Source organism: Pelecanus crispus, chromosome W (assembly GCF_030463565.1).
Source record: "Pelecanus crispus isolate bPelCri1 chromosome W, bPelCri1.pri, whole genome shotgun sequence".
Taxonomy (NCBI): Eukaryota; Metazoa; Chordata; class Aves; order Pelecaniformes; family Pelecanidae; genus Pelecanus; species Pelecanus crispus.
In genome coordinates this window covers 15,590,529-15,613,281 of record NC_134675.1, presented here as the reverse complement: position 1 = coordinate 15,613,281, position 22,753 = coordinate 15,590,529, and the positions used below count along the sequence as shown (strand labels likewise).

Genomic DNA, 22,753 nt, shown 5'->3' with positions numbered 1-22,753 from the left:
GTTGTTGTGACCCAAGTGCAGGACCCGGCACTTGGCCTTGTTGAACCTCATACAGTTGGCCTCGGCCCATCGATCCAGCCTTTCCAGGTCCCTCTGCAGGGCCATCCTACCCTCTAGCAGATTGACACTCCCACCCAGTCTGGTGTCATCTGCAAACTTACTGAGGGTGCACTCAATCCCCTCATCCAGATCATCAATAAAGATATTAAACAAGACTGGCCCCAAAACTGAGCCCTGGGAAGCACTGCTTGTGACCGGCTGCCAACTGGACTTAACTCCATTCACCACTACTCTCTGGGCTCGGCCACCCAACCTGTTTTTTACCCAGCAAAGACTACGCCCATCCAAGCCATGAGCTGCCAGCTTCCCAAGGAGAATATTGTGGGAGACAGTGTCAAAAGCTTTGCTAAAGTCCAGGTAAATGACATCCACAGCCTTTCCATCATCTACCAGGCAGGTCACCAGGTCATAAAAGGAGATCAGGTTGGTCAAGCAGGACCTGCCTTTCATGAACCCATGCTGGCTGGGTCTGATCCCCTGGTTGACCTGCACTTGCCTGTTGAGTTCACTCAATATGAACCTCTCCATAATCTTTCCTGGCACTGAGGTCAGGCTGACAGGCCTGTAGTTCCCCGGGTCCTCCTTCCGGCCCTTCCTGTAGATGGGCATCACGTTGGCAAGCCTCCAGTCATCAGGGACCTCTCCTGTTAACCAGGACTGCTGATAGATGATGGAGAGTGGCTTGGCAAGCTCCTCCGCCAGCTCCCTCAGTACTCTCGGGTGGATCCCATCTGGCCCCATAGACTTGTGAGCATCCAGGTGGCATAGCAGGTCATTAACTGCTTCCTCCTGGGCTATGAGGGCTCCATTCTGGTCCCTGTCCCTATCCTCTAGCTCAGGGGCCTGAGTACCCTGGGGATGACCGGTCTGGCTGTTAAACACAGAGGCAAAGAAGGCATTAAGTACCTCAGCCTTTTCCTTGTCCTCGGTGACAATGTTCCCCCCCACATCCAGCAAGGGATGGAGATCCTCCTTGGCTCTCCTTTTATTGTTGATGTAATTATAAAAGCATTTTTTATTATCTTTTACAGCATTTGCCAGATTAACTTCTTGCTGGGCTTTTGCTTTTCTAATTATTATTATCACATATATTGTAATTCTGTGATCAAAGTGATAGTCTGTAGGATAGTATCATTAAACATCTAATTATTTAAATCAATTCCTGACACTTTTCCAGTGATTAAACTGAAATAATATTGGGGGGGGAAATGTAGATTTTTGGGAGTGTAGATTTTGTGTGTGAATATGTGAGAAACTAATAACAGCATTGGAGTTAATGATCTTTTTAATGCTATAGACTGCAGATAACAAGCATTATCTTGGAGGCTTGGGGAAGGGATTAGCTTAATATTTAATTGGGAAATGCATAGGGGAAACATTCACTGGTACTGTATGTGACAGTAGGAAGGGGAGATAATTTTAGAATTCATGGCCTGTAATAACTTGTTGATTTCAAAACATTAAGAGTAGCAAACCCAGCAACAGATGAGTAAGATAACTGGTGTAGCTTGCTCTGTTCTACTGTCCACAGGCACTTGCTGGGGAATTTGAACTGCAGCTTACTTTTCCCATGAATGTAAAGCCTGGAAGTACTGAACAAAAATTTAAAAAATGAAAACCATTTATAATGCTGCACTTCTTTATCTAGTTTGCTTTTATTCTAGACACATTGAGAAATTATAATGGTATGCTACTGCTGTACATTTACTTCCCTTGCAACCAGAAATAATCTTTTACTTTATATACAAAGTTGAGTCCGCCATCAACATAGAATCTGTCAGGATACTGAAAATACAAATCACTGTATGTATCATTCTATGTTTAAGTAGGGGCTTAAATCTCAGCAGACTCAGGTTAAACATTAAGAAACTTTCTAGTAGGGAGGGTATCAAAGCACTGGACTAGATTGCTTGGGGAAGTCATCCATCCCTGGAACCTTTACAACAAGGTCTGTAAATACAGTCAGGAGTGGTATGGGTACAGTTTATACCCCCACCCCACCACTTTATGTAATATAGGATTTCTCAAAGTCAGTTCTACTCCTATTTTTCTATGATTTTTTTTTTTTTCCTGTGGGAAATTTGGAGCACAAGTCATAGAAATGGATGTCCTGGTTTCGGCTGGGATAGAGTTAATTTTCTTCCTAGCAGCAGGCATAGTGCTGTGTTTTGGATTTAGTAGGAGAAGAATGTTGATAACATGCTGATGTTTTTAGTTGTTGCTGAGTACTGCTTATGCTAGTCAAGGACTTTTTCAGCTTCCCATGCTCTGCCAGGCGCACAAGAAACTGGGAGGGGGCACAGCCAGAATAGTTGATCCAAACTGACCACAGGGCTATTCCATACCATATGACGTCATGCTCAGTATATAAACTGGGGGGGGGTTGGCCGGGGAGCAGCGATCGCTGCTCGGGAACTGTCTGGGTATCGGTCGGCGGGTGGTGAGCAATTGCATTGTGCATCACTTGCTTCGTGTATCATTATTATTATTACCATTATTATACTGTTACTATTAGCATTACTATTTTACTTTATTTCAATTATTAAACTGTTCTTATCTCAACCCAGGAGTGTTTCTCACTCTTACTCCTCCGATTCTCTCCCCCATCCCATCGGGGTAGGGGGAGTAAGCGAGCGGCTGCGTGGTGCTTAGTTGCTGGCTGGGGCTAAACCACGACAGTTCTGAAAGCTGAATTAAAAAAAAATCCTTGCAATTTAAATGACGTTTTGAAGCAGCATTCCCTTGTCAGTAATAATATTCTAGCTTGCTTTCAATAAGAAAAGAAAATCAACCATGCTGTTGAGGTTTGCTTGTAGGTTTTTGTGCTGTACTTTTTGACTTTCAGACAATTCAGTGAATTACTGCTTTTTAAAATTTTAAATTTAACAGGTTGTATTGGGTTTGCGTAGCAAGGTTTTGGTAGCGGGGGGGCTACAGTGGTAGCTTCTGTGAGAACCTTCCCCTATGTCTGATAGAGCCAATGCCAGCCAGCTCCAAGACAGACCCTCTGCTGGCCAAGGCTGAGCCAATCAGTGATGGTGGTAGCGCCTCTGTGATAACATATTTAAGAAGGGGGAAATAAAAACTGCGCAATGGCAACGGCAGCTGGGAGAAAGGAGTGAGAATGAGAGAAACAACTCTGCAGACACCAAGGTCAGTGAAGGAGGAGGGGGGAGGAGGTGCTCCAGGTGCCAGAGCAGAGATTCCCCTGCAGCCTGTGGTGAAGACCATGGTGAGGCAGGCTGTCCCCCTGCAGCCCATGGAGGTTAATGGTGGAGCAGATATCCACCTGCAGCCTGTGGAGGACCCTATGCCGGAGCAGGTGGGTGCCTGAAGGAGGCTGTGACCCTGTGGGAAGGCTGCACTGGAGCAGGGTCCTGGCAGGACCTGTGGAGAGAGAGAGGAGCCCACGCTGGAGCAGGTTTGCTGGCAGGACTTGTGACTCTGTGGGGGGACCCACACTGGAGCAGTCTGTTCCTGAAGGACTGCACCCCATGGAAGGGACCCACGCTGGAGCAGTTTGTTAACTGCAGCCTGTGGGAAGGACTCATATTGGAGAAGTTCATGGAGGACTGTCTCCCATGGAAGGGACCCCATGCTGGAGCAGGGGAAGAGTGTGAGGAGTCCTCCCCCTGAGGAAGGAGTGGCAGAGACAATGTGTGATGAACTGACCGCAACCCCCATTCCCCGTCCCCCTGTGCCGCTCGGGGGGGAAGAGGTAGAAAAAATCGGGAATTAAGTTGAGCCTGGGAAGACGGGAGGGGTGGGGGGAAAGTGTTTTAAGATTTAGTTTTTATTTCTCATTTTCCTACTCTGATTTGATTGGTAATAAATTAAACTGATTTCCCCAAGTCAAGTCCGTTTTGCCCGTGATGGTAACTGTTGACTGATCTCCCTGTCCTTATCTTGACCCATGAGCCTTTCATTATATTTTCTCTCCACTGTCCAGCTGAGGGGGAGTGATAGAGTGGCTTTGGGCACCTAGCATCCAGCCAGGGTGTCCTGGTTTCAGCTGGGATACAGTTAATTTTCTTCCTAGTAGCAGGCATAGTGCTGTGTTTTGAATGGATTTAGGATGAGAAGAATGTTGATAACACACTGATGTTTTAGTTGTTGCTAAGTACTGCTTGCACTAGTCAAGGACTTTTTCAGCTTCCCATGCTCTGCCAGGTGCACAAGAAGCTGGGAGGGGGCACAGCCAAGACAGCTGACCCAAACTGGCCAAAGGGATATTCCATACCATGTGACATCATGCTCAGTATATAAACTGTGGGGGGTTGGCCGGGGAGCAGTGATCACTGCTCGGGGACTGTCTGGGTATCGGTCGGCGGGTGGTGAGCAATTGCATTGTGCATCACTTGCTTTGTATATTATTGTTGTTATCATTACTATTTTACTTTATTTCAATTCTTAAACTGTTCTTATCTCAACCCAGGAGTGTTTCTCACTCTTACTCTTCCGATTCTCTTGCCCCGTCCCATCGGGATAGGGGGAGTGAGCGAGCGGCTGCGTGGTGCTTAGTTGCTGGCTGGGGCTAAACCACAACACAGGGTCAACCCACCACACTAGTATAGCAAAAGAAACATGTTGCTACACATTTTTTTATTTCTCATAATTCATAAGAGCTGCTCTTTTGATTTTTAAAATCACAGTTCTAATTAAATGGGTAATTCATTTGCAGTTTTTTGGAGGGGAGGGAGTAGAAAGCAGAGGCCCCCAAAAAAATGTTTTCACTGATACTGTTTGAAGTCTGTAACATCCAGCACTTTACCTTCAACATTTTAAAATACATGCAGATGAGGTTTGGACTTGGTAAACAAATAGTAAAAATGTTCCACTTGATTGCTTTAATTTCTGCCTACAGTGACTTCTTGAATACCTTATTTAAAGGAATTCCTCAATTCCAGTTCTGAATAAATCATTGTATGCCTGGTTAAGTGTACTTGGCTGTATATAAAAAATAGCAAATGTACAATAGGTTTTATTCTTAGTCCATCTTCTGCCTCTCTGGGATACTGCAGAAGACATAGAATTGTGGCATCACAATAGATTGGAAGGTGAGCGAGTTGAGGGTAAAAGATTTTAATATGGTTATTCACAGCTGTAAGAGTAGATTAAATAAAATATTCAAGATGGTAAAGAGTTTTGTTTTAAACATGAAAATCTTGGAAAGTTAAAGGAGTATGAATTTAGAAATGTAGAAATGTAAAGGTATATGCGTTATTTTGGTATATGAAGGAAGAGAATTTGAATGATGGTAGAATTATTATAACTATGGAAGCTCTTTACAGTCCACTAAGAAGCCAAAAAGCACATTACTATCTTAACATGTCTCTTGCAGGTTGTTTTTAAACCAGAGTAGATAAAAAAATAAATGGGACTGAAAGCTTGCATGCAAAATATTAATGTTGTGTCTGGGTATTTTGGGGAGCACTGCCTAATTTGAGGCCTATAATGAAATACTGAATTAGTAAGTGCAATAGTGTTGGCAGCTGCTTCTTTATGAAAAGTAATAAGTATCTGCATAATCTGGATTTATATGGCATTTTTCTCAGCTAGTTTAGTACAACCTTACATGAGAAATGTAAAGTAGTATACCATCAGGTGTTTCTTTCAGGGGAGAGGTGGGAGAAAAACTTTAATTCTTAATAAAAAGCATTTTTGGTAATGTCTTTAATTTCTTTAGACTGTGTCTGAATGTATCCAGCTCTCATTTGCTGTTTGTAGAATTGGCATTTACACAGTAAGGCAATGTTCTAACTAACAATTTTTGTTACTGTTAATGCCATTTTAGTGAAAAGAAGTTACTTAGTTTTTTGGGATCAGGATTAAGTAATGCAGTTAGCAAAAGAGACTTGTCATATTAGTTTACATAAATGGACTACAGCATGATTTTATCCTGTCAAAGATTTACTAACACCAGGACAAAAAAAGTATTCTCCAGTTTAATTAAAGAGGTAAAGTAAAATTCAACCAACATCTTAAGGTAAGAAAACTTAGAATCCATGTGTATCAGTTGCTGAGAATTCTGGCCTAATATAATTGCTGAAGGGTTTGTATACATTTGTTTTTAAATATCTATGATGTTTGAGTAATGTCATATATTAAAACATGTTAGCTAAATGCACATATTGTTGTAAGCTTTGTCTGGAGTACCTTAATATTTTCTAAACGCTGTTAAGTTAAACCTCCCAAACCTTAATTAAGTTATATAAAAGAAATATGTGGTTTACTTCAAATATATGTCCCAAATATGCTAAGATATTTTAATTTCACCTTTCTTGCAGTTGCTGTTCCCAATTGTCTCCAGATGAGAACAGTTAGATGAATGGGGTGTTTCGTAGAAATTCATTGAGTAAGCTCTGCTTACTGAATGTATAAGAAACCGTTGTTCAAGTCATGCTTCAAATCCTGGAGCTTTTGGAGTGGAAGTGCTGCTCCCACTGTTAATAATTTTGGGAGGAAGCCTGGCATGTTACATGTTCCATTTATTAGGCTGTACAGTCAAAAGGGTAGGTAACTTTTGAACAACTGTGAGGACTCTATACTACCAGTAAGTCTTGCTTGGGGATAGAATCACAAAGCTTAAGACTTGCCTTTATTCCTAGAATTTGGTTCCAGCTAGGGTTTAATATCTGCATGAGGTTTTTTCCCCATGACGTTTGCCTGTGTTCTGTTTTCAACATCTAAAAAAGACTGTTTTCTAAACAGTAGAAAATAACAGATTTGAGTAATATGGACAAAATCCTCATGGAGGAAACTGCTACTTGTAAAGTCAAAAGCATGTTTTCCTATGGTATTTAAGTTCCTTAGCAAAACTTTTTCTCCAAATTCCTATGTGATAAAAGTATGCTTATTTTGAAGGATCAGAGAGGGTTACAGTATGAGGCTTTAATGGCTGCAAAGTATGCAAACCATCTGTCACTCTATAGAAGGCTATATTAAGCTGTCCAAATTAATTTGAGAGGATGTCCAAGTATAAATTTGTGTGTGTTGCAGAATCTGGTATAAGCAGGTATAATGTATGGCAAAATAGACCCTCTGACAATAATTGGTTCTGTTTCAGTTTAAAATAGGTAAGTATGGTGTGTATACTGCAGTTCACTGCTAAGTTGTGGTAGCTGCATTTATAGTAATAATTGGATAATTGATATCTCATTGTGGCCTTTTGGGCAGCATAACTTTTAATTTCATCAAATGTTTTAAATCACAAAATATAAAGAGCTAGCTTCATTTATGAAAATGCTGAGAGGAACTCATTCCTTGACTGCTTGGACTACAAGGGAGGAAAGTGAGGAGGATGATGAGTAGGCTTTGGAGCATACAGAGATGCACTGTTGTGGCCACAGTGTAGAGGGAGGACATGTATCCTATATGAAGTGCATGTGAAGGTTAAAATAGTAGCTTTAGGAAAATGCTGAGTGCCTGGAGTACTTGCTTATACAGAAATGCCTGTCATTGGAAAGGTGAGTTTCAGATGATCTGACTGGAGAGTGGATTTGGGCAGCTTTGGTATCCGACTAAAGGGAGAGGCCTGCCAAAGTGAGAGCTATGCAGAAATGCAGTGTGATAGTGCCCTGCTCATGCTCAGTCATGTAACTTGGTCACTGGATTTGTTGCTCAGGTATGCGAGCAGTCTGGCAGCTAGCAAGTATGGTGCTCCCTACTTATGTCAAGAAGCAAAACTCTATATTTCCCATTTAACTAATTCCTTGTATCATGTGCTTTCTACTGCATGCTGGTTTGCAGATTTAATAGACTTTTTTTTGTTAATTGATTTTTATCCAAAAGCTAAGCAGTCTCTCAAATGTCAGTCCTTACCAGCACCATGTGTTCAGTTTGTACTGTATTATCTGGACACTTCCTGCTCTGCACATCCTCATTGTACAGTGCTGTAAGTATCTTACAAAGGCTCTAAGTCCTTTGGACTACAGACATCTCAACTGTTAGTCTGTTATCAAGCTGCTTATCAGTAATGCTCTTGAGCACCCATTACTTCAGCTGTACTACTGCATTAAATAGGCTTCCTGTTTTTCAGGCCTGTACAGATTGAGATGGAGGAAGGGTTATATGGATATCCATGCCTTCAGCTACCATGACTAAGAGGATAAAGGTTCATTGTCTTAAGCTAGGAAAAACATAGATCTTTGCAAGAGTGCAGAAAGATGTGATGCCCATTTTGGGGGATTAAACAGATGAGATTTAGAAGTGTATACCTAATCCAAGGGGGGAGTAGAAAAGCAGAGGTGGTAAATATAAAAACTGTATAGGTATTTGTAGGGATCTGAAGCTGGAAGATGTGTATCCTAAAATGAAAATGTTATTGTAAACTTAAATAGAAACTTATGGGATTAAAAAAAACCAAACAAGCAACCAACCAAACAAAATGAAACTCTTTCCTCTGTGTGTTTCACACAGCTAGTACCTCTTGGCAGAAGTACCAGTCTTTTCAGACTGCATGTTTCTGTTTCTTCCACCATACTAGTGTCTGAGTCAGATGTGTCAGTTGGAAGTGTGGGGTGGGAACAGGCAGATAAATTACTTTTTGAATCTGCATGGCTGTGGAGATTGTAAGCATATGACACCTCGTAGCAAAGCTTATCATTAACTTCTTTTCTACTTCTGACTTAATTTTCTTAACCAGGTAAAAATCCTAATGAAATAATGGTGGAGAGTTCAACCTACATGAACTTCAAAGGAAAAATAACCAAAAGTTTGTTGTCTGTCTTGTAAGACAGTTTTTATGATGGGTCATTTGCCACCTTTATAAATATTTAGGAACCACCTCAGAAACATTAGGCATGATTGTATGCCTACACATGATCTCTGGAAGGTTCTCTGATACTCTGTACTAGGCTTTGAGATGTCTTTCTTGTAAACTGTTTGCATATAATAGTAAGGTTTTTTTGAACAGGGGTAATAGTGTATTCTTTCCTGTCCATACCCTGCAAATATGACTCCAGGAATAAGCAAAAAGACTAGTAATTTTCCTATCATTTGTTTTGGATAACAAAACAAGGACAGAAGTCTCTGCAGTAGTAATAACTATGCAGAAAAACTAAGGAGGTCTAGTGGAAGCGTGGTCCTTGGCTGGTATGCATTAGCAAGAAAAATTCTAGAAAAAAACATTTTCCCTTCTCAGGAAATTAGAAAATAATGGTTTTCCTTGATTGCAGAATATGACATCAATAGAAAAACAATTAGAAAACACTAGTTTAACCCCCCCCCCCCCCCCCCCCCCCCCCCCAAAAAAAAAAAAACCAAACCAAAACACAACCCAAAAAAACCCCAACAAACAACCCAAAAAACAGATAACAAAAAAACAAAAAGCCCTCTGTAGAGCTTACTGCTTCTCAGATGCTGGGAATGGCAAAAGAAGTGATGCATGCTAGCAGTATTGCATCAGTGTTGGCTTCTTCCTGAAAATGATGAGTAATGGATATTTTGGTATTAGTAACCCTTTGGCTTGAATTTGCACAGCGAGTTGTGGAAATAAATGATGCATTTATAAAGCTGTGCTTACTATAGTTTATATATGGTAAGTATAGTAAATGATGCAAATGTGCTTTTAGTTCTCTGGTTTACTTTGGATTAACTTACATTTGTCTTTGTTTATAATGATAAATTCATGTCTTGAAATGGTTTGACTGGAAACAGCTGGTGTGCTAAGGAATTTGTCTGATGTTAGAACAAAACAGAAATAACATTTTATCCATGAAGTGCTGGAGGGGAAGCTCTTAAGAGAAACCAACTGAGGTGGTAACTAAAGGCAGTCATGGAATAGGAGGTAATCATAGGAGCATGTTTGGAAAGGTTCAGGAGCCAGCCTGTGGCTTACAGTATGGAAAGCTTCCTGTGAGAGACTCTTCTCCCCAACATGGTTTCCTATTGGAAAATGGAAAGCTAAAGTAATAACAGAGCTCATACAACATATCCTGTCTACTCCTCCCTTTCCCATGTTGTGTCCTTGATATGAGCAGCAAAACAAAGGCACAAAAAGGCAATAGGAAAAAATCCTTTCCCTTTGGGAAATGTGGACAATTCCATTTACAGTCACTTGTTGATATTCTGTGGGTAGACTGCCGGAAAGGAAAGGTATAAATGTTTTCAACTTCCAGCCTTAAATAAAAGGTGATTGCTATCACCAGAGTCTTGGCAGTGACTTGTGTTTGATGAGAGCATGTCCAGTTTGTTGTAAAATGTGTAGTCAAGCTGCTTGAACCACGCTGGTTGTGGTATGTGTTGCTACCAACCTAAACAGGAGAAAGAGGGGCACAATGTTCTGATGCATGCGTTGTTCTGTTCATGTGAATGTTAGATATATTATGGGGTTTTTTTATATGAGCTGTGAGACTTTCCCTTCTACTTTTCTGAAATAAAGAATTGTGACTTTTTTTCAAATGGGGAAAGTAAAGACAGGTGAAGTGGGATAACATCAAGGTTGGGTCAGGGGTGAGGATCAGAATACAATTATCTACCCTTTCTTTCCATAGAGTTTATTGGTCAAAGTAAACTGTACTCGAATTACTGAGCAGCCTTTCCTTGTGGCCAGAGCTCATGTTGTCTGCTCAAAGAGCTCAGCAGCTTGGTCCAACCAATGTTGGTGTGACAGCATTGCTTCCCTGTGCTATTAACTGATATACTCTGTACTTACAGCCCTCTGACAACTAGTAATTTATCTCATTGGGAAATGTATGGTTTGCCAAGTTAGCCTGTTAATTTTTGTCAGAATGAAACGTTGTCTTTTTGACAAACTTGCAGGCTGGGATAGAGCTTTGTCCTGAACTAGGGAAATGAACTTGGATTGTGCTCCATCTGACTGGTCTCTGCTGTCCATGACCCCTTACTGTTCAAGGTCTCCCTGCTCTAGAGAACACCAGTGTTGTTCCACTGACCATTAACTAAGGGTGGACTGGGAAAAAAGCCCAGATCCTTATTACAAGAGTCCTAAATCTTTTCTGTTCAGACAAGTTGCTGTTCAGTTTGTATTTATCAAAGCTATGTGGTTAGTTATCCTGTACGTAAACACTGTTTTGCATCTTCCCTTTGGAAATCAGGATTCCCGATCTTCATTGTTGTTCTCTTTCCCGAAAATAGTTCTGTATGTACTGGCAAAATATCATGTTTTGCCTTCAGTGGTTGGTCCATGTGAAAGATAAACTACTCCTGTAGGCTCAAGTGGTGCAGGGGGTGATTATATGAGCATGGAATTTTCCTGATGGCCTCTGCTGAGCATCCTTTTTGGTGCATTTTGCAGAGTAGCTGCTTTAAATATAAAAATAAAAAATAATTATTTTAAATTAATAATAGTTTTAAAATTTACATTGCAAGTACATTGCAAAGCACAGGTATTCAAAATCCTGACAATCTCTTATTAAAAATATCACATGCTTGAAATTTGAGCTGCCCTATGACTGTGGACTCTGATAGTGGTGGGGCCTGTTGAATTACTACATGGCAAGTGTACAAATCCAGCAGTTAGCTTTATCGTTTGGATTATTGAGGAGGGCAAAAAGACTAGAAATAGCTCTTCAGTGAAAGTGAAATTTTTCGTTCACATTCTGTAGTACAGAAATTGGGATTGTGCATGGCCATGAGGCTTACAAAAAAAGAAGTTAATTTGCAGGGATTCCTGGAGTCTAGCTGGGCAATTCTAAATTGTGGTGAAAGATTGCCCTATGATTATGCTAAAAGTTACATGTACTGCTCTGTGTATGTGTGTGCAATCACATCCTCTGCTTTGTACAGTTGTATAAATAAGAATCTAACAGGTGATTTGCAAGTATCAGTAATATATACCATTTATAGTATTTGGATACAGCTGTTTTAGTTGTATTGTTCTGTTGTTACTCACACTATTATCTTCCTGAAAGTGGTGTTGCTTTTGAGTAATGAATGTAGATTGTTTCTGGTTGGTCTGTATTTGCATTTACCAGCAGCTGGACAACCACAATGTATTAGAAATTATATTTCCTCTTGTGGGATAACTACCTTTTTTACAACATGACCTGTTACAGCAAAAGTAGGATCAGTCTGTTCATCAGGTCTTAGACTTGTTTTGATACTGTGAGCTCAAAAGCTTGTCTGTTTTGTTTTTTTTTTTTAGACTGATGAAAGAATGCTTTTTCCTATGAACATGCTTGTGTTGTATCCTGAGGGCATCACTCGTATATAAGCATTACTATTATGATTGCTACTGTAAATAGTTCAGCTCTGTTTTCTAAAGACCTCCTGTGTTTGTTCAAGAATAGGTATCTTATTGTCCTGGTTTCGGCTGGGATAGAGTTAATTTTCTTCCTAGTAGCAGGCATAGTGCTGTGTTTTGGATTTAGGATGAGAAGAATGTTGATAACACACTGATGTATTTAGTTGTTGCTAAGCAGTGCTTATGCTAGTCAAGGACTTTTCAGCTTCCCATGCTCTGCCAGGTGCACAAGAAACTGGGAGGGGGCACAGCCAGAATAGTTGATGTAAACTGACCAAAGGGCTATTCCATACCATATGACGTCATGCTCAGTATATAAACTGGGGGGGGATGGCCAGGGAGCAGCGATCGCTGCTCGGGAACTGTCTGGGTATCGGTCGGTGGGTGGTGAGCAATTGCATTGTGCATCACTTGCTTTGTATATTATTATTATATTGTTGTTATTATCATTACTATTTTACTTTATTTCAATTATTAAACTGTTCTTATCTCAACCCAGGAGTGTTTCTCACTCTCACTCTTCCGATTCTCTCGCCCCGTCCCATCGGGATAGGGGGAGTGAGCGAGCGGCTGCGTGGTGCTTAGTTGCTGGCTGGGGCTAAACCACGACAGTCCTTTTTGGTGCCCAACGTGGGGCACAAAGGGTTTGAGATAACAACAGATTAACCAGAGTGTGTTAAGGAATCCGTTAACAGTTGCCGGTCACAATATTAGTTCATCTGATCTGCATCATGCTCCTTTTGTTGCTGTACATGTTAAAGCTTGGTGTTGGTTTTGCAGTTTGTTGTGCTCTGCAGTGATAAGTGATGTTTTGTCTGGGAGATTTGTTATTAAAACACTGACCTTGAGCATTGTTTGGTATCTGGGTTTCATAAACAAGTAATTACTGTACTTCGGGTACCACCTCATGGAGAGAGTTAGCAATTATACCTTTTCCTCGGAGAGGTTTGTTGTGGAGGAAATACAGAATGGCACCTTCACTACCTTCTTCTATAATGCTTCCTCCCTCATTACAATAACTTTTCAGTATCTTGAACATCCTTGGGTGGTTAAGATACATCTGTTGCTATTTCTTGGGAATACTGTTTCGGTTTTGATGAAGGTTAGTAAGCAATTTAAGAATATGTCCTGGTTTCGGCTGGGATAGAGTTAATTTTCTTCCTAACAGCAGGCATAGTGCTGTGTTTTGGATTTAGTAGGAGAAGAATGTTGATAACACACTGATGTTTTTAGTTGTTGCTGAGTACTGCTTATGCTAGTCAAGGACTTTTTCAGCTTCCCATGCTCTGCCAGGCGCACAAGAAACTGGGAGGGGGCACAGCCAGAATAGTTGATCCAAACTGACCAAAGGGCTATTCCATACCATATGACGTCATGCTCAGTATATAAACTGGGGGGGGTTGGCCGGGGAGCAGCGATCGCTGCTCGGGAACTGTCTGGGTATCGGTCGGTGGGTGGTGAGCAATTGCATTGTGCATCACTTGCTTCGTGTATCATTATTATTATTATCATTATTATACTGTTACTATTAGCATTACTATTTTACTTTATTTCAATTATTAAACTGTTCTTATCTCAGCCCAGGAGTGTTTCTCACTCTTACTCCTCCAATTCTCTCCCCCATCCCATCGGGGTAGGGGGAGTGAGCGAGCGGCTGCGTGGTGCTTAGTTGCTGGCTGGGGCTAAACCACGACAGTCCTTTTTGGCGCCCAACGTGGGGCTTGAGATAACAACAGATTAATCAGAGTGTATTAAGGAGTCTGTTAACAGTTGCCGGTCACGATATTAGTTCTTCTGATCTGCACCATGTTCTTTTTTTTGCAGCACGCGTTAAAGCTTGCTGTCAGTTTGTGTAGTGTGCTATGCTCTGCAGTGATTCATGATCTTTTGCTTGGGAGGCTCCTTATCAAAGCCCTGACCTTGAGCATTCTTTGGTATTTGGGTTTCATACAGAAGTCACTACTGTACTTCGGGTACTACCTCATAGAGAGAGTTAGCAATTATACTTCTTACTCTGAGAGGCTTGTTGTGGAGGAAATACAGAATGGCACCTTTGCTGCTTTCTTCTATGATGTTTCCTCCTTCATTACAACAACTTTCCTGTATCTTGAACACCCCTGGGCAGTTAAGATACTTCTATTGATACTTCTTGGGAATGTTGTTTCCGTTTTGATAAAGGTCAGTAAGCAGTTTAAAAATACCATCCAGAGATCTACCCCAAGGCTGGATAGTTATGAGTGGCAGGGTGTGTGGGATCGTATGCGCAAGTACCTAGGGCAGTGGGGACCTCCAGTGTTTTGGAACTTCACCCCTGAACAAGTGCAGAATCCTGAAGAATTAGTAAAGTATTTGGAAGAAGTATGTTGTCACCCTGGTAGCTCCAGAGAGACACAAATCATTGCAACATGCTGGGGACTGGCCCATGCCTATCGAGCCGTGGTCAACGCTAATCAGTACCCTCAAAAGAAAGAGAAGGTCTCTGGATCTGATGACAAAACAACAAGCACTGTGGCTACTCAAACCCCCACTACAGGCCCTGCGGCTACTCCAACCCCCACTACAGGCCTTGCAGCTACTCAAACCCCAGCCCCAGGCACTGTGGCTACTCCAGCCACAGCCATGAGCACTGCGGCTACTCAAACCCCAGTGACAGACACTGTGGCTAAACCAGAGAACCAACCTGCGCCGGTATCAGTTGCCCCTATACAGAAGAAAAAATACACGAGGAAATCAGTTCGTTTAGTAAGGGATGAAGATGAACCAGGGCCATCACAAGAACCAGAGGAGGAAGAACCCATAAATGAGATGGTGACCACCCGATCCCTATCCCTGAGTGAGCTGCGAGATATGCGAAAAGATTTTGGTCGTCATCCAGGCGAGCACATCATCACCTGGCTGCTCCGATGCTGGGATAACGGGGCCAGTAGCCTGGATTTAGAGGGTAGGGAAGCCAAGCAGCTGGGATCCCTTTCCAGGGAAGGGGGCATTGACAAAGCAATTGGAAAAGGGGCAAAACCGCTCAGCCTCTGGAGGCGACTTCTGTCAAGCGTGAAGGAAAGGTATCCCTTCAAGGAGGATGTTTTATACCGCCCAAGCAAATGGACCACCGTAGAGAAAGGTATCCAGTACCTGAGGGAATTAGGCGTGCTGGAGGTGATTTACAGTGACCTGAATGATGAGCGGTTAACCAAAGACCCAGATGAAGTCAGGTGCACACAATCCATGTGGCGGAAGGTGGTACGGAGCGCACCAGCATCGTATTCCAACTCGTTGGCAATACTAGCCTGGAAAGACGACGAGGCACCAACGGTGGATGAAGTGGCTAGACAACTCCGGGACTACGAAGAAAAGCTCTCTTCCTCCCTACGGGCCTGTGTCTCGGCTGTGGAAAAACTGTCTGAAAAAATATGCCAAGAGTTCCAACAACTCAGAGAGGATCTGTCCTACTCCCCACCTGCACGGACCAGTGTCTCAGCCATTAGGAGTCAACGTCCCTATGCTCAAGAGAGAGGATATAGAGGATACACACCACGGGGCACCCTGTGGTTTTACCTGCGTGATTATGGAGAGGACATGAGGAAGTGGGATGGAAAACCCACCTCAACCTTAGAGGCACGGGTGCGTGAATTGCAAGGAAAAACTATTAGAAAAGGCGGTTCTCCCAGGAAAATTGCAGCTCCAGTTTCCAGTGAGCAGTTCCCGAGACAGAGTAAGAGGGCTAATTTTACTTCCGACCTTGATCAGGGGACTTTTGATTCACATTTACAGGAAGTGAACAACGAATACTGTGACCAGTGTTAGAGGGGCCCTGCCTCCAGCCAGGTGGAGGAAAGGGACAACCGAGTTTACTGGACTGTGTGGATTCGATGGCCTGGAACGTCAGACCCACAGGAGTATAAGGCTCTAGTGGACACTGGTGCACAGTGCACGCTAATGCCATCAAACTATAGAGGGGCAGAACCCATTTGTATTTCTGGAGTGACAGGGGGATCCCAACAGCTAACTGTACTGGAAGCTGAAGTGAGCCTAACTGGGAATGAGTGGCAAAAGCACCCCATTGTGACTGGCCCAGACGCTCCGTGCATCCTTGGCATAGACTACCTCAGGAGAGGGTATTTCAAGGACCCAAAAGGGTACCGGTGGGCTTTTGGTATAGCTGCTTTGGAGACAGAGGAAATTAAACAGTTGTCCACCTTGCCCGGTCTCTCAGAGGACCCTTCCATTGTAGGGTTGCTGAAGGTTGAGGAACAACAGGTGCCGATTGCTACCACAACTGTGCACAGGCGGCAATATCGCACCAACCGAGACTCCCTGATTCCCATCCATAACCTGATTCGTCGACTGGAGAGCCAGGGAGTGATCAGCAAGACTCGCTCACCCTTTAACAGTCCCATATGGCCAGTGCGAAAGTCTAATGGGGAGTGGAGACTAACAGTGGACTATCGTGGCCTGAACGAAGTTACACCGCCGCTGAGTGCTGCCGTGCCAGACATGCTAGAACTTCAATATGAACTGGAGTCAAAGGCAGCTAAGTGGTATGCCACAATTGATATTGCTAATGCATTTTTCTCCATCCCTTTGGCAGCAGAGTGCAGACCCCAGTTTGCTTTTACCTGGAGGGGTGTTCAGTACACCTGGAACCGACTGCCCCAGGGGTGGAAGCACAGCCCCACCATTTGCCATGGACTGATCCAGACAGCACTGGAACAGGGTGAAGCTCCAGAACATCTGCAGTACATTGATGACATCATTGTGTGGGGCAATACAGCAGAAGAAGTTTTTGAGAAGGGAAAGAAAATAGTCCAAATCCTTCTGAAGGCTGGTTTTGCCATAAAACAGAGTAAGGTCAAGGGGCCTGCACAGGAGATCCAGTTTTTAGGAATAAAATGGCAAGATGGACGTCGTCAGATCCCAATGGATGTGATCAACAAAATAACAGCTATGTCCCCACCAACTAGCAAAAAGGAAACACAAGCTTTCTTAGGCGTTGTGGGGTTTTGGAGAATGCATATTCCAAATTACAGCCAGATCGTAAGCCCTCTCTATCAAGTGACCCGGAAGAAGAACGAATTCAAATGGGGCCCTGAGCAACAACAAGCCTTTGAACAAATTAAACGTGAGATAGTTCATGCAGTAGCCCTTGGGCCAGTCCGGGCAGGGCAGGATATTAAAAATGTGCTCTACACCGCAGCCGGGGAGAATGGCCCTACCTGGAGCCTCTGGCAGAAAGCACCAGGGGAGACTCGAGGTCGACCCCTAGGGTTTTGGAGTCGGGGATACAGAGGATCCGAAGCCCGCTACACTCCAACTGAGAAAGAGATACTGGCAGCATATGAAGGGGTTCGAGCTGCTTCAGAAGTGGTTGGTACTGAAGCACAGCTCCTGCTGGCACCCCGACTGCCGGTGTTGGGCTGGATGTTCAAAGGGAGGGTCCCCTCTACACATCATGCAACTGATGCTACATGGAGTAAGTGGGTTGCATTGATCACACAACGGGCTCGAATAGGAAACCCCAGTCGCCCAGGAATCCTGGAAGTGATCATGGACTGGCCAGAAGGAAAAAACATTAGAATATCACCAGAGGAGGAGGTGACACGTGCTGAAGAGGCCCCACTGTATAATAAATTGCCAGAAAATGAAAAGCAATATGCCCTGTTCACTGATGGGTCCTGTCGTCTCGTGGGAAAGCATCGGAGGTGGAAAGCTGCTGTATGGAGTCCTATACGACAAGTCGCAGAAACTGCTGAAGGAGAAGGGGAGTCGAGTCAGTTTGCAGAGGTGAAAGCCATCCAGCTGGCTTTAGATATTGCTGAAAGAGAAAAGTGGCCAGTCCTTTATCTCTATACTGACTCATGGATGGTGGCAAATGCCCTGTGGGGGTGGCTGCAGCAATGGAAGCAGAGCAACTGGCAGCGCAGAGGCAAACCAATCTGGGCTGCCGCATTGTGGCAAGATATTGCTGCCCGGGTAGAGAACCTGGTTGTAAAAGTTCGTCATGTAGATGCTCATGTACCTAAGAGTCGGGCCACTGAAGAACATCAAAACAACCAGCAAGTAGATCAGGCTGCTAAGATTGAAGTGGCTCAGGTGGATTTGGACTGGCAACATAAGGGTGAATTATTTATAGCTCGGTGGGCCCATGATGCCTCAGGCCATCAAGGAAGGGATGCAACGTATAAATGGGCTCGTGATCGAGGGGTGGACTTAACTATGGACAGTATTGCACAGGTTATTCATGAGTGTGAAACATGCGCTGCAATCAAGCAAGCCAAGCAGTTCAAGCCCCTTGGGTATAGTGAACGATGGCTAAAATATAAATATGGGGAGGCCTGGCAGATTGATTACATCACGCTCCCACAGACCCGCCAGGGCAAGCGCTATGTGCTCACCATGGTGGAAGCAACCACTGGATGGCTGGAAACGTATCCCGTGCCCCATGCCACCGCCCGGAACACCATCCTGGGCCTTGAAAAGCAAGTCCTGTGGCGACATGGCACCCCAGAAAGAATTGAGTCAGACAACGGGACTCATTTCCGAAACAACCTCATAGACACCTGGGCCAAAGAGCACGGCATTGAGTGGGTATATCACATCCCTTACCATGCACCAGCCTCCGGGAAAATTGAGCGATACAATGGATTGTTAAAGACTACCCTGAGAGCAATGGGTGGTGGGACGTTTAAACATTGGGATACGCATTTAGCAAAAGCCACCTGGTTAGTCAACACCAGGGGATCTGCCAATCGAGCTGGCCCTGCCCAATCAAAACTTTTACGTACTGTAGAAGGAGATAAAGTTCCTGTAGTGCACATGAAAAATATGCTGGGGAAGACAGTCTGGGTTACTTCCCCCTCTGGCAAAGGCAAACCCATTCGTGGGATTGCTTTTGCTCAAGGACCTGGGTGCACTTGGTGGGTGATGCGAAAGGATGGGGAAGCCCAATGTGTACCTCAAGGGAATTTGATTTTGGGTGAAAATAGCCAATGAACTGAATTGTATAATATTAATTGCTTTATAATACTGTATGTTATCTCCTAACTATATGTTATCTCTTAACTGCATGTTAATATAATAATATAGTAGGTTAATATTAAGTATATAATACTATATATTATGATTGCTATATGCCGCATCAATGGTATTGCAGTAAGAATTGCCCAGCCTAAGGAAAATGAACTTTGATGAAACCATGTTGGAATGAGAACTGACTTCAGCATGCAACAGTCCAACACTGCACACCACCTCTCCTGCTCTGAAAGACTGTGATGACAGATGGAACCCAAAGTCATGGGCTAAATGAACTCAATGGACATTTTAGAGGGATGGGCCATAGACGAAGGGAATGATATCTGTGTGTATATCAAGATAGGGAAAGGGGTGGTGATTAATTGGAACACATTGGAAAGGGGAGGGCCTGTGCATGACGTAGATGGTATAGAATAAGGGGTGGATACTGTCCTGGTTTCGGCTGGGATAGAGTTAATTTTCTTCCTAACAGCAGGCATAGTGCTGTGTTTTGGATTTAGTAGGAGAAGAATGTTGATAACACACTGATGTTTTTAGTTGTTGCTGAGTACTGCTTATGCTAGTCAAGGACTTTTTCAGCTTCCCATGCTCTGCCAGGCGCACAAGAAACTGGGAGGGGGCACAGCCAGAATAGTTGATCCAAACTGACCAAAGGGCTATTCCATACCATATGACGTCATGCTCAGTATATAAACTGGGGGGGGTTGGCCGGGGAGCAGCGATCGCTGCTCGGGAACTGTCTGGGTATCGGTCGGTGGGTGGTGAGCAATTGCATTGTGCATCACTTGCTTCGTGTATCATTATTATTATTATCATTATTATACTGTTACTATTAGCATTACTATTTTACTTTATTTCAATTATTAAACTGTTCTTATCTCAGCCCAGGAGTGTTTCTCACTCTTACTCCTCCAATTCTCTCCCCCATCCCATCGGGGTAGGGGGAGTGAGCGAGCGGCTGCGTGGTGCTTAGTTGCTGGCTGGGGCTAAACCACGACAGAATATCATCCAGAGATCTGCCCCAAGGCTGGATAGTTATGAATGGCAGGGTGTGGGGGATAGTATGGGAAATACCTAGGACAGTGGGCACCTCCAGTGTTTTGGAACTTCACCCCTGAACAAGTGCAGAATCCTGAAGAACTGGTAAAGTATTTGGAAAAAGTATGTTGTCACCCTGGCAACTCCAGAGAGACACAATGCTGGGGGCTGGCCCATGCTTATAGAGCCCTGTTCAACACTATTCAATACCCTCAAGGGAAAGAGAAGGTCTCTGGATGTGACGACAAGACCACAGACACTGCGGCCACTCCAACCCCCACCACAGGCACCGTGGCTAAACCAGAGAACCAACCCACACTGGTATCAGTTGCCCCTATACAGAAGAAAAAATACACAAGAAAATCAGCTCGTTTAGTAAGGGATGAAGATGAACCAGGGCCTTCATGAGAACCAGAGGAGGAAGTACCATAAATGAGATGGTAACCACCTGATCCCTATCCCTGAGTGAGCTGCGAGATATGCAAAAAGATTTCAGTCGTCATCCAGGCGAGCACATCATCACCTGGCTGCTCCGATGCTGGGATAACGGGGCCAGTAGCCTGGATTTAGAGGGTAAGGAAGCCAAGCAGCTGGGATCCCTTTCCAGGGAAGGGGGCATTGACAAAGCAATTGGAAAAGGGGCAAGACCGCTCAGCCTCTGGAGGCGACTTCTGTCAAGCGTGAAGTAAAGGTATCCCTTCAAGGAGGATGTTATATATCGCCCAGGCAAATGGACGACTGTAGAGAAGAGTATCCAGTACCTGAGGGAATTAGGCGTGCTGGAGGTGATTTATAGTGACCTGAATGATGAACAGTTACCCAAAGATCCAGATGAAGACAGGTGCACACAATCCATGTGGCGGAAGGTGGTACGGAGCGCACCAGCATCGTATTCCAACTCGTTGGCAATACTGGCCTGGAAAGATGACGAGGCACCAACGGTGGATGAAATGGCTGGCCGACTCCGGGAATATGAAGAAAGTCTCTCTTCCTCCCTACGGGCCTGTGTCTCGGCTCTGGAAAAACTGTCTGAAAATATGTGCCGAGAGTTCCAACAACTCAGAGAGGATCTGTCCTGCTACCCGTGTGTACGGACCAGTGTCTCAGCCATTAGGAGTCAACGTGCTTCTGCTCAAGAGAGAGGATATAGAGGGTACACACCACGGGGCACCCTGTGGTTTTACCTGCGTGACCACGGAGAGGACATGAGGAAGTGGGATGGAAAACCCACCTCGACCCTAGAGGCACGGGTTCGTGAGTTGCAAGGAAAACCTATTAGAAAAGGTGGTTCTCCCAGGAAAATTGCAGCTCCAGTTTCCAGTGAGCAGTTCCCCAGACAGAGGAAGAGGGCTATTTCTACTTCTGACCTTAATCAAGGGGCTTTTGATTCACATTTACAAGGAGTGAACAATGAATACTGTGACCAGTGTCAGAGGGGCCCTGCCTCCAGCCAGGTGGAGGAAAGGGACAACCGGGTTTACTGGACTGTGTGGATTCGATGGCCTGGCACATCAGACCCATAGGAGTAGAAGGCTCTAGTGGACACCGGTGCACAGTGTACCCTAATGCCATAAAGCTATACAGGGGCAGAACCCATTTGTATTTCTGGAGTGACAGGGGGATCCCAACAGCTAACTGTATTGGAGGCTGAAGTGAGCCTAAACCCGGAATGAGTGGCAGAAGCACCCCCTTGTGACTGGCCCAGAGGCTCCGTGCATCCTTGGCATAGACTACCTCAGGAAAGGGTATTTCAAGGACCCAAAAGGGTACCGGTGGGCTTTTGGTATAGCTGCCTTGGAGATGGAGGAAATGAAACAGCTGTCCACCTTGCCCGGTCTCTCGGAGGACCCTTCCATTGTAGGGTTGCTGCAGGTTGAGGAACAACAGGTGCCAATCGCTACCACAACAGTGCATCGGTGGCAATGTAGCACCAACCGAGACTCCCTGATTCCCATCCATAACCTGATTCGTCGACTGGAGAGCCAAGGAGTGATCAGCAAGACTCGCTCACCCTTTAACAGTCCCATATGGCCAGTGCGAAAGTCTAATGGGGAGTGGAGACTAACAGTGGACTATCGTGGCCTGAACGAAGTTACACCACCACTGAGTGCTGCTGTGCTGGACATGCTAGAACTTCAATACGAACTGGAGTCAAAGGCAGCCAAGTGGTATGCCACAACTGACATCGCTAATGCATTTTTCTCCATCCCTTTGGCAGCAGAGTGCAGGCCCCAGTTTGCTGTGTTCAGTACACCTGGAATCGACTGCCCCAGGGGGTGGAAGCACAGCCCCACCATTTGCCATGGACTGATCCAGACTGCGCTGGAACAGGGTGAAGCTCCAGAACATCTGCAGTACATTGATGACATCATTGTGTGGGGCAACACAGCAGAAGAAGTTTTTGAGAAGGGAAAGAAAATAGTC

General features: G+C 44.2%; 1 protein-coding gene across 1 annotated transcript in view; it reads left to right on the top strand.

The window, feature by feature from the left end:
• The first annotated feature begins 5,635 nt into the window (after positions 1-5,635).
• LOC142596444 (ADP-ribosylation factor-like protein 15) overlaps positions 5,636-22,753 on the top strand; it is a 277,477-nt gene continuing 260,359 nt past the window's right edge. Inside the window, exons 1-2 of the mRNA XM_075725541.1 lie at positions 5,636-5,644; positions 5,747-5,803. Of these exons, the coding sequence (XP_075581656.1) occupies positions 5,636-5,644; positions 5,747-5,803 (66 nt within the window). The remainder of the gene's footprint in view (positions 5,645-5,746; positions 5,804-22,753) is intronic.